The sequence below is a fragment of the Marmota flaviventris genome, chromosome 9 (genome assembly GCF_047511675.1).
Source record: "Marmota flaviventris isolate mMarFla1 chromosome 9, mMarFla1.hap1, whole genome shotgun sequence".
NCBI classification, from domain to species: Eukaryota; Metazoa; Chordata; class Mammalia; order Rodentia; family Sciuridae; genus Marmota; species Marmota flaviventris.
Window position 1 is genome coordinate 59,421,744 of NC_092506.1, and position 16,572 is coordinate 59,438,315.

The 16,572-nt window shown below is 33.9% G+C and overlaps 2 protein-coding genes across 2 annotated transcripts; one reads left to right on the top strand and one right to left on the bottom strand.

The window, feature by feature from the left end:
* Positions 1–1,687: 1,687 nt before the first annotated feature.
* Positions 1,688–2,641, top strand: Or52e2 (olfactory receptor family 52 subfamily E member 2). The gene has a single exon (XM_027942691.2). The coding sequence runs from the start codon at positions 1,688–1,690 to the stop codon at positions 2,639–2,641; it is 954 nt and encodes a 317-aa protein (XP_027798492.2).
* Positions 2,642–13,374: 10,733 nt separating this feature from the next.
* On the bottom strand, positions 13,375–14,310 carry Or52j3 (olfactory receptor family 52 subfamily J member 3). The gene has a single exon (XM_027942732.2). The coding sequence runs from the start codon at positions 14,308–14,310 to the stop codon at positions 13,375–13,377; it is 936 nt and encodes a 311-aa protein (XP_027798533.2).
* Between the last annotated feature and the right edge of the window lie 2,262 nt (positions 14,311–16,572).

Sequence of the window (16,572 nt, forward strand, 5' to 3'; positions counted from 1 at the left end):
ATGCCAGTTAAGTAACTTACTTTAATTCATTAATAATCAGCTCTGCATCTGTTACTAAAAGTAAAGTTTCTATTTACTGAGAAATTACTGCAACTGGAAAAAGGGAATTTTTATTGATGTTTTGCCATTTTCCACTCATGGAATCCACAGAAAATATTGTCTCCATGAGTGAATTATATTTTTACTCCTCCATTCATCAACTGTCATATATTTAAAAAAAAAAAAACACAATACCATCACTGATGAAAATATTTTTTCCTCCTCCTTGTCCTGCTACAGAGCACCACCTGCCCAGTGCCTCCTACTCCTGGATTTGCTTTTCTTCACATGCTTATCACCCGAAGAGCACTACTCCCTCTATAAACTCTCTATCACAGGTTTTCTTGGGTTTGTTTCCTTTATACCGATACCTAGATAATACCCTAACATTTTTTTCACCAAGAAGGTGGTCATAATTAGTATTGCTCTCTGGAATATTCAAATGGTCAGAAGAAAGTTTTTTGCTATAAGATAATTGTACATATGGGTGAGATACTTTGTTAGTAATCTCCTATAAAATGTTATAAGCAAGGGACATTAAGACAGATAAAAGGGATTTAGATAACTTTTGAAATGAATGAATTATCATGAATCCAATTTTCCATGTTCCTTTTGCTTCTTTCTCTAGTGTTTACTTCAACATTTCATCAATATCCATTATTGTCTGAACAATGATCTATAGATACAAATTTATGTTAATCAGGTAGAGTCTCTGAGCTTTAAACACAATTGTGTATTTGCATACTGCATGGGGAGGGTTATTTGTGTGTATATATAGTACAGATAAGGTCCACATTGTCCTTTTATTTCTTTCCTTTTTCTTTCCATTTCCATTCACCACTTTCCTCCATAATTTAATTTCCATAAGATAATTTTAAACTCCTAAAAGCCTCTTAAATTCCTAAATTCTTAGATTGTTCAAATAATTATGGAAAATTGATATTATTCATGTTTGTTGTAAGGACTAGAGATAATTTTTCCCAAGTTAAAAAAAAGTTTTATAAATAGTGGTCAATACTGCAACAATTGGTTTCACTATTATTCTCTATCTCATTTTGTAATTATATGACTGAAAATCAATGAATGAACAAATTTTAATCCTTTAGAGTAATTTTTAATATTTTGCCATATATTTTGGCAAATTTATGTGTTTATTGAGTATATATTACCAATTTTCTATTTCACCTTGCATATTATCATTCAATCAACTGGGATTAATTTCCAGTACTGTATTCAAAGGCTAGCAGACACATAAGTTGATAAAAATTCAGGAGGGTTCTGGTATTGATGATACTGCTGATAAGAAAAAGTAGTTAATGAATAGAGAGCTAAAATTATTTCATAATATTGGTGATATTGATAATGTATCAAAGAGGAGAAGGCTAGCAAAGTTTAAAGTCACATGCAGAACATTTCATTTTAATTTAATTTATAATTATCTTTAGGGACTTATCCTTGGATGTCACTTATCTGAAGTTCTCTGTAGAAAGTGTATTTCAAATTGTCAGATTTGCAGAAGAACCTGTATTGAAAGGTATAATATTCCTTATATTATCTTTAGGTCTCAAAGGCTGCAGAAAACTGGTGACTTGCAGTTTTGATGTAAATACCAAACTAAAAAACATGGACTCATGCATTCCTAAACAGGATGTACCTTTCCAATAATAGTCAGTCTCACCCCTCTACCTTCTTGTTGCTGGGGATCCCAGGACTAGAGGCACTTCACATCTGGATCGGCTTTCCCTTCTGTGGTGTATACTTGATTGCCCTCGTAGGGAACTTCACCATTCTCTTGGTGATCAAGTCTGAGAGCAGTCTTCATCTGCCCATGTTCTACTTCCTGGCCATGTTGGCTACCATTGACTTGGGGCTCACCACAGCAACCATCCCTAAGATGCTTGGGATCTTCTGGATTAATCTCAGAGAGATCATCTTTGAAGACTGCCTCATCCAGATGTTTTTCATTCACAAATTCACACTTATGGAGTCAGCAGTCCTCCTAGCAATGGCATATGACCGCTATGTGGCCATCTGCAACCCTCTCCGATATAGCACTGTCCTCACCAACAAGGTTGTGTTTATAATTGGTCTTGGTGTGTTAGTGAGGGCAATTATATTTGTCATTCCATTTGTATTTCTCATACTACGACTGCCCTTCTGTGGGAACCACATCATCCCCCACACCTACTGTGAGCACATGGGTCTTGCTCGCCTGTCTTGTGCCAGCATCAAGATCAATATCATCTATGGTTTATGTGCCATATGTAATCTAGTGTTTGACATCATCGCGATTGCCCTTTCTTACATCCAGATTCTCCGTGTTGTTTTCCGTCTCCCTTCACAGGAAGCCCGACTCAAGTCCCTCAGCACGTGTGGTTCTCATGTTTGTGTCATCCTGGCCTTTTATACACCTGCCCTCTTTTCCTTCATGACACATCGCTTTGGTCGAAATGTCCCCCGCTATATCCATATACTCCTGGCCAATCTGTATGTTGTAGTGCCACCAATGCTCAACCCTGTCATCTATGGGGTCAGAACCAAGCAAATATATGATCGTGTGAAGAAAATGGTACTGCAGAAACGAGGAACAGAAAAGGAATAGCAGCTATTATGAAGACAAACAACAATAAGTATTGGGAGGATGTGGGGAAAAGGTATACTCACACATTGCTGGTTGGACTGCAAATTGGTGCAGCCAATATGGAAAGCAGTATGGAGAGTCCTTGGAAACCTGAGAATGGAACCACCATTTGATCCAGCTATTTCTCTCCTCAGACTCTACCCAAAAGACTTCAAAACAGCATACTACAGGGACACAGCCACATCAATGTTTATAGCAGCACAATTCACAATAGTTGAACTGTGGAGCCAAACTAGATGCCCATCAGTGGATGAATGGATAAAAATATGTGGCATATATACACAATGGAATATTACTCAGCAATAACAGAGAATAAAATCATGGCATTTACAGGTAAATGGATGGCATTGGAGAAGATAATGCTAAGTGAAGTTACCTAATCCCCAAAAAACAGATGCCGAATGTTTTCTCTGATAAAAGGAGGCTGACTCATAGTGGGGTAGGGAGGGGAAGCATGGGAGGAATAAGTGAATTCTAGATAGAGGAGAGGAGTGAGACGGAAAGGGAGGGGGCAGGGTATTAGCAAGGATGGTGGAATTTGATGGATATCATTATCTAAAGTACATGTATGAAGACACGAATTGAGTGTCAACCTACTTTATATACAAACAGAGATATGAAAATTTGTGGTATATATGTGTAATAAGAATTGTAATGCAAAAAAAAACCCCACAGTACATGTATGAAGACATGAATTGGTGTGAACACCCTTTATATACAAATATAGGAAAAATTGTGCTCTCTATGTGTGATAAGAATTGTAATGCATTCTGCTGTCATGTATTTAAAAAATAAAATCAATTAAAAAAATAAAAATAGAAAATAAAAGGAATAGCACCTAATACAAAAAAATTGCAGAGAAATGCTTTATCATAAAAACTAAGGCAGAGAAATGCTTTATCATAAAAATTGTGTTCTGATGCTTGGCTACATTGGTTCTTTCAATATTTTTATTATATTGAAATATACTCAATATTTAAATGCATTGCATTTCCACATGATTTTTATACCATTTCTTCTCATTATCTGTTGTTGGATTCTGTTCTCTCACTTTGATTTTCTTGTATTTTTATTTTAGAAGGTTATCTAATTTTCTCTATTTTTTAAATTTATCTAGCTGATATTTGTGCAGCAGATTTTATCTATTGTGACTAGAGTAATTCATATTTCCTGGAGATTCTTCTCTCAATATAATTATATTTATTTCCTGAATCTTTGTTTCCATAATTTGCAAGATGCTTGGGAGAAAATGGTGACTTTGTTATTTTTCCTGACTCTGAAATTTATAGTTCTAAATTATTCAACAAACTAAATTTAAAAATATCCATCTCTTTATATCATTAGAATTTACATTTGTCTCCCCTTTCAGGAAGCATAACATTTCTATTCATAGTAATTCAGTAATTTTAGTATAAGTTCACCACTAAAGTCATGCACATTTAATACAATCATTGTTATTTTTTTTAATCCTCTTCAGTCAACTATCTTATAGGCACCGCGTGTTTTTTCAGCCTGAGCTGTGGCTCCTTTACAACAATAATTCTCTGCTTTTGGATTATAATGCTATTATTATTGCATGTCTCATTTACTTTAATTTTATACATGTTTACAATAACTTAGCCATTGCCTTAAAGGTGTCTATGCAAACTGTCAAATCTAACATAAATTAACAGTCTTACTTCTTTATGTTAATAAGGATCTTAGAAGAATTTTAGTGTATTTACCTACCTTTTGATTTATATACTATTGTGGGTGTTATCCACTTTTCCTTACACATTTTAAATTTTATACACATCTGGTTGGTGTTACACAGTAAACAGTCATTTTAATTTTCCCAAATATTTACTTTTTCATTCATTCCTCCCTGAATCATCAAAATTCCATCTGTAGCAAATTTATGCATTTCTGAAGAATAAACTTAACTGCTCATTTAATATAATTTGTTGGAAAAAAATGTCCTTGGTGTTTATTTTCCTAAAATAACTTCATCTTCATTTTAGGATTTTTTGAGGATATATAATTCTAAGTTAACTTTTTCATTTTATTTCAGTCTTTTGAAAGTGTTTTTGTATTGCATTCTGCTTCCCAGGTTTTGGCTGAAATATCAGTTATAAAATTCATTGTTATTCTTTTAAAAGTAATATGTCTATTCCCCTTGATGGAATTTATGATTTTCCCCTGGTGATGAGTTTATTTGTATTTTACTTATGTTTTAATTGCTTTTTTAATCTTTTACTTATTTCTTTAGTTTTGCAAAATTCTTTGCCATTAATTCACGCAATATTTTACATGTTCTTTCCTTTAATCTCCAATTTCATGAGTAGATCTTTTTATTATCTCTCAAGTTACATTAATCAATATCTTAAAATTTTCATCCTTTTTTCCTCTCTATTTTAGAGATTTTATTTTACTGATTTTTCATCCTTAAGTCCATCTCATTTTATTTTAAGATATCTTTATTTTAAGTTATAACATCTATTTTCTTATACCATTCAACTGTCTGCCAACAATATCAGTGTCTTATTTTATGCATTTGGATACATAATTTAAAACTCTGTTTTTGTTTGCTGTTATCTCTAGGACCTGTGGCCTGTGGGAATAATCATATTGCCTATTGGTTGTCTTCTTGATTTATTATTGAGATTACATGTGTTACTACATGACCAATATGACTCTGCAACATGTACACTCAGAAAAATGAGAAATTATATCCCATCTATGTATGATATATCAAAGTGCATAAATGCATTCTATTGTCATGTATAATTAATTAAAAAAAATAAAATGTAAAAAAGGATTATTATCATTGTTATGTTTTGTTTTATTTGGCCAATTGTTTTCTTAGATAGTTCTAGATGCTCTATATTAAAAATATACATGTGATATTAAGTCTAGAAGGATGTTCGATTCCTTCAGAATTTTTTAGCTTTTCCAAAGACTAGAGGATGTTGTACTCCTGAATCATGCCAGTCACTTAGGGCCTGGACTTTTTCTTCTTCACCCCAGTTACTGTTTTCCCTTTAGGGTTCAGATGCCACACATAGATTCTTCCCAGAATCTCCCTCGTGGACAGATTATAATATTCATTGTTAATCTTCATCACCCAATAGATATCTCCAACTCTTTACATAGCCTTTCATCTTTTTGGCTTCTTTTTCATAACTGTTAGATTTCCCCAAAGGAAAAAGCCCCTTTATTCTAGACAAGTTTCTTGTAAATTGACTGTAATTTTTAAATTTAATTCCTGACTTAAGATAATTTATTTGATTTTCTAGCTTTTCTTAGTGTAAAAATTAATTCTAATTTTCTAACTTACCACTATTAAATTGTACTTCTTTTATAAAATCAGCACCACAATTATCTATGTTTAGTCTTCTTATAGATGTAGCTTATGAAGTATTTCCTAGCCTGATGCTTCATGGTTTCCTATTAGCAACATGATTTGATGCCTTTTATTTTATTAATCACATTGTAATAGTATCATGATTTAATATCATCAGAGAATTTACTGGATTTTTTTTCTCATCTTCCACAGAGTTGCAATATTCTTGAAAATATATTTGAAGGTAGGAATAACATAGTCTAACTGTTAAAATTAGCATGGAGATTTAAATGAGAGGGTGAACCCTTGAAAGGAGAAGAGAACATACTTAAGATATTCAGATATAATGTAAATAAGAACTGGTAGACTTGTCATACTCAGACGATTTTACAGATAAATACTATTTAAAAGGTTCATAAGAACCATAACTGTAACCAGGCACAGTGACATATGCCTATAATCCCAGCAGCTCAGGAGGCTGAGGCACGGTTGAGAGTTCAAAGTTAGTCTCCTAGAGAAGTCCTAAAGCAATTCAGTGAGAACCTGTATCTAAATAAAATACTTTTTTTTTTAAAAAAAGGGCTGGGAATGTGGCTCAGTGGATAAGCACAACTGGGTTCAATAATTTAAAAAAATGAAAGAAAGAGAATGAAAGAGGGAGGGAGGGAGGGAAGGAAGGAAGGAAGGAAGGAAGGAAGGAAGGAAGGAAGGAAGGAAGGAAGGAAGGAAAGAAGGAAAAGAGAAAAAATTGTAATTGTAAAGAAAACACAGGAAGGTAAGAGTCATTTAGGGAGTAGGCTGGAATAACCTTAGAGTGTGTCCTGTGACAGTAGTTCATTTTGAAGATAGTAGAGTAATAAATGGGTTTCAAATTGTCTCACAAGCCATATAGCCAAGTCATTGCTTTAGGGTAGAGAAGATTTTATTGACTTGTTGTTCTGATTCTTGTTTTATAAAAATAAAACAAAACAAAACAAAAATCTGATAATCTATACTGAAATTGGAGATCCTAGGTGTTTGTTTATATTTTAAAATATTACCTTTTAAATTCTTTGGAATAATTCTGATTTGATTTTGAATATAAAAAGCACACAGAACATTAGACTGAAATATAATGGATAATCCTTGTGTATGTGTGTGTGTATCTTCCTCTAATAATTATATTTCTGCAACAAATACTAAAATTGCCAGAAAAGGATGCTTCACAGAGATGCCTTAGTATTCACAAAATTTATGATAAATGAATAAAAATATTATAGTTGTTAATCAAGAGGTATGCATGATGGAATGCGTTTTGCAATCATTGTATTTGAAAAACTGGACTGCTTGAATTGTTACTGTTACAATTATTATATGAAATGAAAAAATTAAAACCTAGATAGGTTAAATTGCTTCCCTGGATGTGATGCAACTATTTATGACATAAAGTTACAATTGTTTACCATGATACAGTTGGTTCTCTTTATTTTCTTATTTTTATTATCCTTTCAGACTTTTTCATCATTAAATATATTTCTTCAATCATATCTTTACATCCCTTCACAAAGAATTTTATTTTACCCAATATATATAAACTAGACATTCTTCCTAAGCCACATTAAAGTCCCAAATTACTTGACTCCTCTAGGTTAATTCATACTCCTCAATTTCCTAAGTTACAATATTTCTTCTTTTTTTTAATACTGAATACTTTAAAAAATTTTTTTGTTCTTCTTTTTATTTGCATTACAATTTTAATACACATATATACCACATTTTTTCATATCTCTGTTTGTATATAAGGTATATCGACACCCAATTCAAGTCTTCATACATGTACTTTGTATAATAATGACCATCACATTCCACCATCCTTGCTTTTCTATAATGTATTTTCCAAAGTTGCAATATAGCAGCACTTACACATGATACATTATACTTGAATTTATGTATATAATGTAAAGATTTTTAGGGGAAGAATTCCAAGCCAGTCTTTTTAAAAACTACACAATTTTCACAGTTTCCATTAAAGCAAACATAGAAAAGATGATTTCTATGCATATGTTAGCTATAAATGTAATACATTTCTCATATAAAATTAAGATAAACCTAATTAAAAATTCAAAAGTCTGTATTACTACTATGAAGATGTATCCAATATTGGCCTTTACTTGAATATTCAAATTGAAAAATAATATCCAAAGGGATGTTTAAAAACTAACAAAATGATAAAATTTGGTTGTTTTTCATATGCTGCTTTACTATTTTTCATTTTCTGCTTTGTGAGTTGTATGTTTGATCTTTTTTAATTAATTAATTTTTTTATTTATTTAAATTAGTTATAAAGACAGAAGAATGCATTTATGCACTTTGATATATCATACATAGAAGGGATATAATTTCTCATTTTTCTGAATGTACATGTTGGAGAATCATATTGGTCATGTAGTCACACATATACATAAAGTAATAATGTCTGTTTCATTCTACTATCTTTATTTATTCCCACATCCCCTCCCTTTCCCTCCTTTAACTTCCCTGTACCTAACCTAAAGACTTCCATTTTGACTGATGTGAGATCAAATCTCAGAGTAGTTTTGATTTGCATTTCCCTGACGGCTAATGATGTTGAACATTTTTTTCTACATTTGCTGGCGAGTAATATTCCTTCTTTTGAGAAGTCATGGTTTAGTTCATTTGCCCATTTATTAATTGGGCTATTTGATTTTTTTGGTGTAAAGTTTTTTGAGTTCGTTACATATTCTGGCTTCAAAATCAATAGAAGTAATTATTACAAGACAAGGACGAGCACTCTGGTGCATACCTACAGATTCAGGGGGAAGTTACATTTAAAATAAAGGGAGGGACATGAAAGTTTCTCTAGGGCTCAAGATTTTTAAACCAGAGGCAAGAAGCAATGAGGGGAAGATTCCAAAAGAATTCTGCAAGGTTGCACAGTTGAGGTTGGTGGAGGAAGCCCTGGAGTGCTCATTTCCCCACTTACTGGGAACACAACTGAAAACTCAGTTGAGTCTCTTGGTTCTTCTCTTGTCCAATGAGATTCCTTGGTCCAAATCAAATCCCTCTCCCAGAGGAGCTCATCAAGGCTGACAGATGCATTAGTACAAAGGTGTGCTAGAAATTTCCTGCCTTAGTGCAAGACAAATTTAGAAAATTGGTGTGATTCTCACTGTGCTGAACCAAGGCATTGTCACTTCTGTATGCCTTTCTGGAGGCTCTATGGGACAATCAGCTCTGTTGCTGTGTCTGACTTCTCTAGGCTGCTGCCTCCCTTGACTCATGGCCCCTTTTCTCCACTTTCAAAGTGGAGAGTGGAGTCCCTCCCATATGCACCTGCCCTATCATCACATCTCCTTTGCATCAGATCATGCTGCTTTCATTGTCCATTTTCAAGGCTCCTGTGATTACTTTGGATCCCCCTAATGATCCAGGATACTCTCTGTTAGCACAAAAGGACCAGGACCAAGCCAGACATAAACTCCACGGATCAGCACAGGTTTTATTCAGCAAATGGAATCATGCCTCTGATAGACCCACTTTCCTGATAGAAAATGAGGCCCTGGTCAAAGGGGGAGTTTATGCTTATATAGGTTACACTGAGAGGAGACTATTAATAAGCATGTCAGTTTGGGGACTCAAGAATTGCAATGTTTTACTGGACAAGATGAAAGGGTCTGGTGTCAGCAGTGAGTATCTGGAAAAGGATTTGTTTGAGGAAAGTTCAATGCTTTGGCCTCTTCCCAGAGACTGCCATTCCAGACTTGATGGATATCTCCTCTCTGGGGGCCTGTCTTGTCACTGGGAAAGAGCGTACTGGGAAAGGATCAATATATTGCCTTCTCCCTCATTCCATCTCCCCAGTCCACACTAGTTTGTCACTTTCCATATCCAATACTCTCCCTATCTTAAAGTCAGCTGATTTGCAAACTTAATTTTATCTGTGACCTTATTCCTCTTTGCCATGAAACTTAATATCAACATATTAAGTGAATTCTGGAGATAAGGACTCACACACCTTTAGGGGTTGTTATCCTGCTCACCATCACTCCAAGTAAGCTTCCTGCATTCCAGTATCTATTTCAGGATATTCACACTACAAACTCAACATGCAAAAACTGTCCAGTCAAAATTTTGAAGAGTCCAGCTAAGAATCATAAAGACAAAGTAAAGTTCATGGAAAATATTCACCAAACATTCAAAGATAATTCACAACATCAAAAAACAGAGTTAACAGATTAGTAAGGAAATGTGTGATATAATCAGCAAGAAACTGTTAAATACATGTAGTTAGCAGCCTTAAAGAGACATGTGAGTATACAAGAAAAGGAGAGAGGGACATAGAGGGAGACAGACAGAAATTTACAACCCTGAACAGACATCTATTATTATGCAAAGGAGTGGAGATAGAAAATGCCAGTATTTGAAAATGATAATATCAAAGATCTGAGGAGTAGAATGTAAAATACTGATAAAATAAAAATCATTAGTTTTAAGAAGAGGAGGATTTTTCAGAAAAAACAAAAGTAAACTAGATAAAGTGATGAAAGAAAGGTAAAATTCAGGTAAGGTAACTCAGTAACTTGGAGGCTGAGGCATGAGGACTGCAAATAAAAAATAAAAATAAGAGGGCTGGAATGTGGCTCTGTGATTGAGCGCCACTGGGTTTAATCCCTAGAATAATAATAATAATAATAATAATAATAATAATAATAATGTAAAATTCTTGAAAGATAGAGTTTAAGTTTTATTTTTAATAATGATGTAAGAAAATGAAAATAAATTTGGTAAGAAATTATTTAAAATTTTTTGAAAAGCTCTTATAATTAATGGAGATATAGAATTTCATTACCTAAGGACATACTGAATAGTGAATATAATTTTAAAAATATAAATCTGCATTCAAATATGAAAAGTTCAGAATATTAAAAATAGACATTCTATCTAAAGAACAGAAAAAAGTTTTAAAAGTTTAAAAAAAAGTAGCATTATGATTTTTGTCAATAGTGCTCATTGCTAGAGGAAACAAAGCAGAACAGCAAATATACAAAGCTAATAGAATAGAACTTTGTTCCAAAATTCTAAATTTTATTTCTAATTTTCAAATATTAGGACAAATGAGGAAATACTTAGACATAAAGATAAACTAAATATTGTCAAAGCAAGGAGGGCAATGACTGTCAGCAGAGCTGAAGTGGGAGATACTTAGTGTTCCCCATAAAGACTAATGAAACCCAGAGCAAGAAAATACAAAGACAATTGTAGAAATAAATTACTAAAACATGTCTCATCAAGTTAACATGGTCATTTAATTTAATTTTTTTAATCTGGAAATAAGATTCTAGATGGCAGCAACATAAGAGAGGTAGACACCAAAGGAGAAAAGAAAAATGTAAAAGAAAACTATATTTTTGTTTTATTCAAAGTAGGGTTGTTTTAATGGACAATTAGAAATTTTTAATACTAACTATAGAAGAGATGCAATTTCAAATATGCAATTTGAAAACATCAGTGGGAAGGAAGTTTTTGAATATATAGAACTAAATGAAATAATTGACAGCATGAAATTAAGAAAAATAAAATCATTCAAAAATGTGAAGTTTTAAAAATACTGAATGAAAAACAAAGATTAACAGAGAAGAAATCTATTCTGATTGGTAATAATTCTATCACCTAAGAATTGTACTTCAAAAAATAAATCCTGAATGTTACTATAAAATATGAAAGAGGATTCATGGATATGGAGCATATATTCTAATTAAAAATTATATAAATATGTATTAATATATGACTACATAATCAAAATCAATATTACAAAATAAAACAAAAATTATTTTAATCTATGTAAGTCAATGAATAGTTTAACATAAATACTATGTGTAGTTGTAAAACTAAAAATTTGTACTCCATTATCAGACAAGCACATTCTAGAATTCACCTCTGGACAAATGAGAGGGAAGCTGGGATGGTGCAGATTTAATGGTGATTTTTACTTTAATGTTGTATATATTTAATTAAGCATTATCTGAGATGGGTGCAATGTAAGTTCATTATTGTTTGCAGGAAAAAAATTGTAATATTTGTACTTTAGCTTCTTTTTAAAATAGTCTCAATATTAAAATTTCAAAAACATGTAGAATAATGTTGACAAGTTTGTTGACACAAAGTTTACAGCTTGTTATTGGCAATTTTATTAATGAACTGCTTAAAAAATCCTCACTCAAGCTCATTTGAAAGGGGCTCTTCAGAGCTAAAATTGCAGCTTTTACATTCAAGTCTGTGGAGGAACTAGTGATATATCATGGTTCCCAGATGAAAGTCTTTGGATTTGGGGATAGAGTATTTTAGTGTCAACTATGGGTTGTAAAAACAAAACTGCATGAAGTGAAACATCCCATTGATGTTTTCAAATTGCATATTTTTTATCTCTTCTATATATAGTTTTAAAATTTTCTAATTTTATTTTTTTTTAATTTTCCATTAAAACTACCCTACTTTGAATAAAACAAGAATATAGTTTTCTTGTACATCTTTCTGTTCTTCTTTGGTGTCCACCTCTCTTATGCTTCTGCCATCCAGAATCTTATTTCCAGATTTAAAAGACAAGCATATATCACATAAAGAGAAAAACTATAGTTAGCTAGATTATTAGAACTCACTTATGCTTCTACCAGGAGCTCAAGGCAGAGGGTCAATCAGTGATGTTATTGTTGCTGTGTGTGAGATATAGTCTTGAAATAACATATTTGCTTTGGCTTTCCATGCAGTATATCTTATGTGTTTGGCAGATGATTCCACTTGAACTTACAGATTTGGCAATGATTGTTTTCAACCCAAGACATGGCTTTACAAAAACACAACAAAGTAACAAAGTACAAGCTCCACAGAGTCAGACATTTGTGTTAATTTGGTGTCTTGATTTATCCTCAGCAGTTAAAAATGATTCAAGGTATATAATAGAACACAAAGTGAATGCAAATTAAATCAATAATCAAATGTATGAATGCGTGAATGGAAGAAAACAGAAAAGGAAAGAAGGAAGAACAAAAGGGGTTGACAGGTCACATTTCCAGTGCCACATATCTCAAATCGAAGAGCACAAGAGGCCCAGTATGATAAGTTCATTTCCAAGTCATACAGGCAAAGGCCACACAACTCTCTCCCAAGATATTCCTTTTGGGATAGCCCATCAGTCTTCGAACTTGAGATACAATGAAGTTTCTACAAGTCTCTGGATCCATTTGTCTACAGCCAGGAACACACCAACTTGTACTGAAAATTGGCAGCAATAAAGGAAGGAACAGGAGACAGTCATTAAGGCAAGAGCATGAGTCTCCCAAGAAGGTTCAAAATCCTTAGAAAAGAAATATGAGTGTCATCTTTTGGTAAACACATGAAGAACTCTCTCTCGTATCTGTTTGGTCCTCACACCATAAATAATGGGATTAAGTGAAGGTGGAATAACCAAATAGAGGTTTGCAACCAAAATGTGAATGTACTGTGGTATTTTGTGTCCAAATCGATGAGTAAGGAAGGAGAAGAGGGATGGTACATAGAAAATGCAGAGGACTGCAACATGAGAACTACACGTGCTTAGAGCCTTCAGCCGTGCATCCTGTGATGGGAGACGGAAGACGGCACGGAGAATGTGAACATAAGAGATGCCAATAAGAGCCAGGTTCAGAAGAAAGAGGGAGACTACAAAGAGCCCATAGGCAGCATTGACATGAATATTTCCACAGGACAATTTGGCAATGCCCATGTGCTCACAGTAGGAATGGGCCATTATCCGAGCCTGACAGAAAGGTAGGCGGTAAATGAGATAGATGAAGGGGAATGTGATCAGAGCTGGACGAATTACAATGCACATGCTGATGCCCACCAGCACGCGAGATGTCAAGATGCTTGTGTAATGGAGTGGAGCACAGATGGCCACATAACGGTCAAAGGCCATGGCCATCAGGACTTCAGCCTCCATGCCAGTGATGGTATGAATCAAAAACATCTGAGCGACACAACTTACAAAGTTAATCTCATGAGCATCAAACCAGAAGATACCCAGCATGCGAGGTATAGAGGTTGTAGAAAGGGCCAAATCAATTGTTGAAAGGATGGCCAGAAAGTAGAACATGGGCTCTCGGAGAGACTTCTCTGCCTTGATGACTGTCAGAATTGTGGCATTGCCTATTAAAGCCACAAGGTAGATACAGCAGAAAGGCAGAGAGATCCAGGCATGGACCTTTTCCAGACCTGGGATTCCAATGAGAAAAAATGTGGCTGGGTGAAGAACACTCCTGTTGTGGTATACCATCCTACCCTGGTCAGAATAGGTGACACTCTTCCTCCTGTTGGGGACAAAGCAAAAGAAGTAAGATGAGGAAGGAGATGATACATTAAATCGCTGGCTCTATGTTGCAGCAGAGTCGAAGTTACATTTATTATGAGAACAGGCCTTCTATCAAAGCTTGTATGATCATCCTTTTGGCCATTTAAATGGTTCAGGGCATGGTCAGATTCAGAGTTTTCATTCTGACTGTTGACTCCATACTAGTTGTGAGCATGGAGGTTTGCCACAAACGTGAGGCAGATTTCTAATAATTAGACTTTTCTGTTCCCTTTTGAAGAAAATGCATGTTTTGTTTTTTTTTAACTCTTCTGGGGAGTCATTTTTTGGTGAGACTCTGACACAAAATTATCACAAGACAGAGAAAGTCAAGAATGCCTTTAGGCATCCCATAATCAAACTAAATCATAAACCCTGGTATATAGGCATTCCCACACTCAACACCTAAATTTTCTGACTCCCCCTTATTGATTGACATACTGAAACATATATAAGCTCTGACTCAAGCCCAATAACCTCTCACGCACACTGAAACAGACCATAAAAAAAATGTATTTGGATGTTCACAAGTGTTGGTTATTTGAGATGCTTGACCAGGAGTAGAAATCACTACTGTTTGTGACATACAGACTACAGGGAGTACCAGTCAGAAAAGGTATAAGGAGGGATAATGACATCACACCCTTCTGTCCATTACCACATCAGGTACTCTCAAAATAACTATTAATTTTACCTGTTTTAATTTTACCCTTGTTAGGAAGTCAACACTTAACTTGGTCACTCCTCCTACCAGTTCAAGGCACTAGAAGTACAGATAGAAGAAAATCCTGGCAGCTCAGGTAGTTTGGGTATTCAAGAAGGTTTTGTTGTTGTTTAAGTTTTCTTGGATAGCAATACTTCAATGGAGAAGGAATCTACTTCAGTAATCTAAAGGGAATGGATAAAGATAAACTAAATTAACACCTTCAAAATTCTACAAATGAACCAAGCTACTTAGAATGAGATGAAGAGACTTGTCCTGGGACCTGTGAAATCATAGTTACGATTCAAAATCAAGCCTAGACACAGTTGTGTTCATCCTTGGCATAGCTTCATTTTCTAACCACTTTTAAAATTCTCTTTTTTTCCCAACACAAGAAATATACTAAGGTAAAAAAATATATAAATAAATTCACCATCCTTTTGAGTTTATCCCAACATAGAGAAAACAGTTGGTGCAATGTGTACTGAGTCTTATTAGTGTTCAATAAAATGTAGACATACTAGTTACTATTCTGACAGGGTTTAACTTTCAGAATATATTTTTTAAAAAACCCTCAAATAACCCAATCACTAAATGAGAAACTAAACATATTTCTCAAAAGAAAAAATATGAATGGTCAACAAATGTATAAAAAAATGGTCAATATCCTTAGCGATTACAGAAAAGCAAATCAAAATTACACTGAGATATCATCTCACTCCAATTAGAATAGCAATCATCAGGAATACAAATAACAGTAATTTCTGGTAAGGATGTGGGAACAAAGTACACTTACACATTGATGGTAGGACTAAAAGTTGTTACAATCACTTGGAAAACAGTATGGATTCCTCAAAAGACTGGTATGTAACCACCATATGATCTAGCTATCCCACTCCTTGGTATTTATCCAAAAGCATCACAATCATCATACTATGGTGACACATGCATACCAATGCTTCAGCAGCACAATTCACAATAGCCACCTTATGCAATCAGCCTATATACCTGTCAACAGTCAAAACGATGAAGAAAATGTTGTATACAGATAGATATAATGAAGTTTTACTTAGCCATAAAGAAGAATGAAATCATGTAATGTGCAAGCAAATGGTTGGAACTGGAGAATATCATGCTGAGTGAAAAAAGCCAGACTCAGAATATTAAGAGTCAGATGTTTTCTCTCATATGCAGAAATTAGAGATAAATAAAGAATTTTAAAAAGTGGGGAGATCTCATGAAAATAAAAAAGGGAACAATGGAGTAGAGGAAAAGGAGTAGGGGTAAGGAGGAGGGGTAAAAAAGGGAAGCAACTGTAGAATAAAATTGAATATATTAAGCTATGTACATGTATGAATTCATCACAGTGAACTTCGCCTTATGTATAACTATAATGCACCTATTTAAGAACAGTAAATAAATAAAAAGATGCTACTAGAGTAAAGGAAGGAGATTCGAGGAAGGGAGGAGTAGAGGCAAAAGGGAAG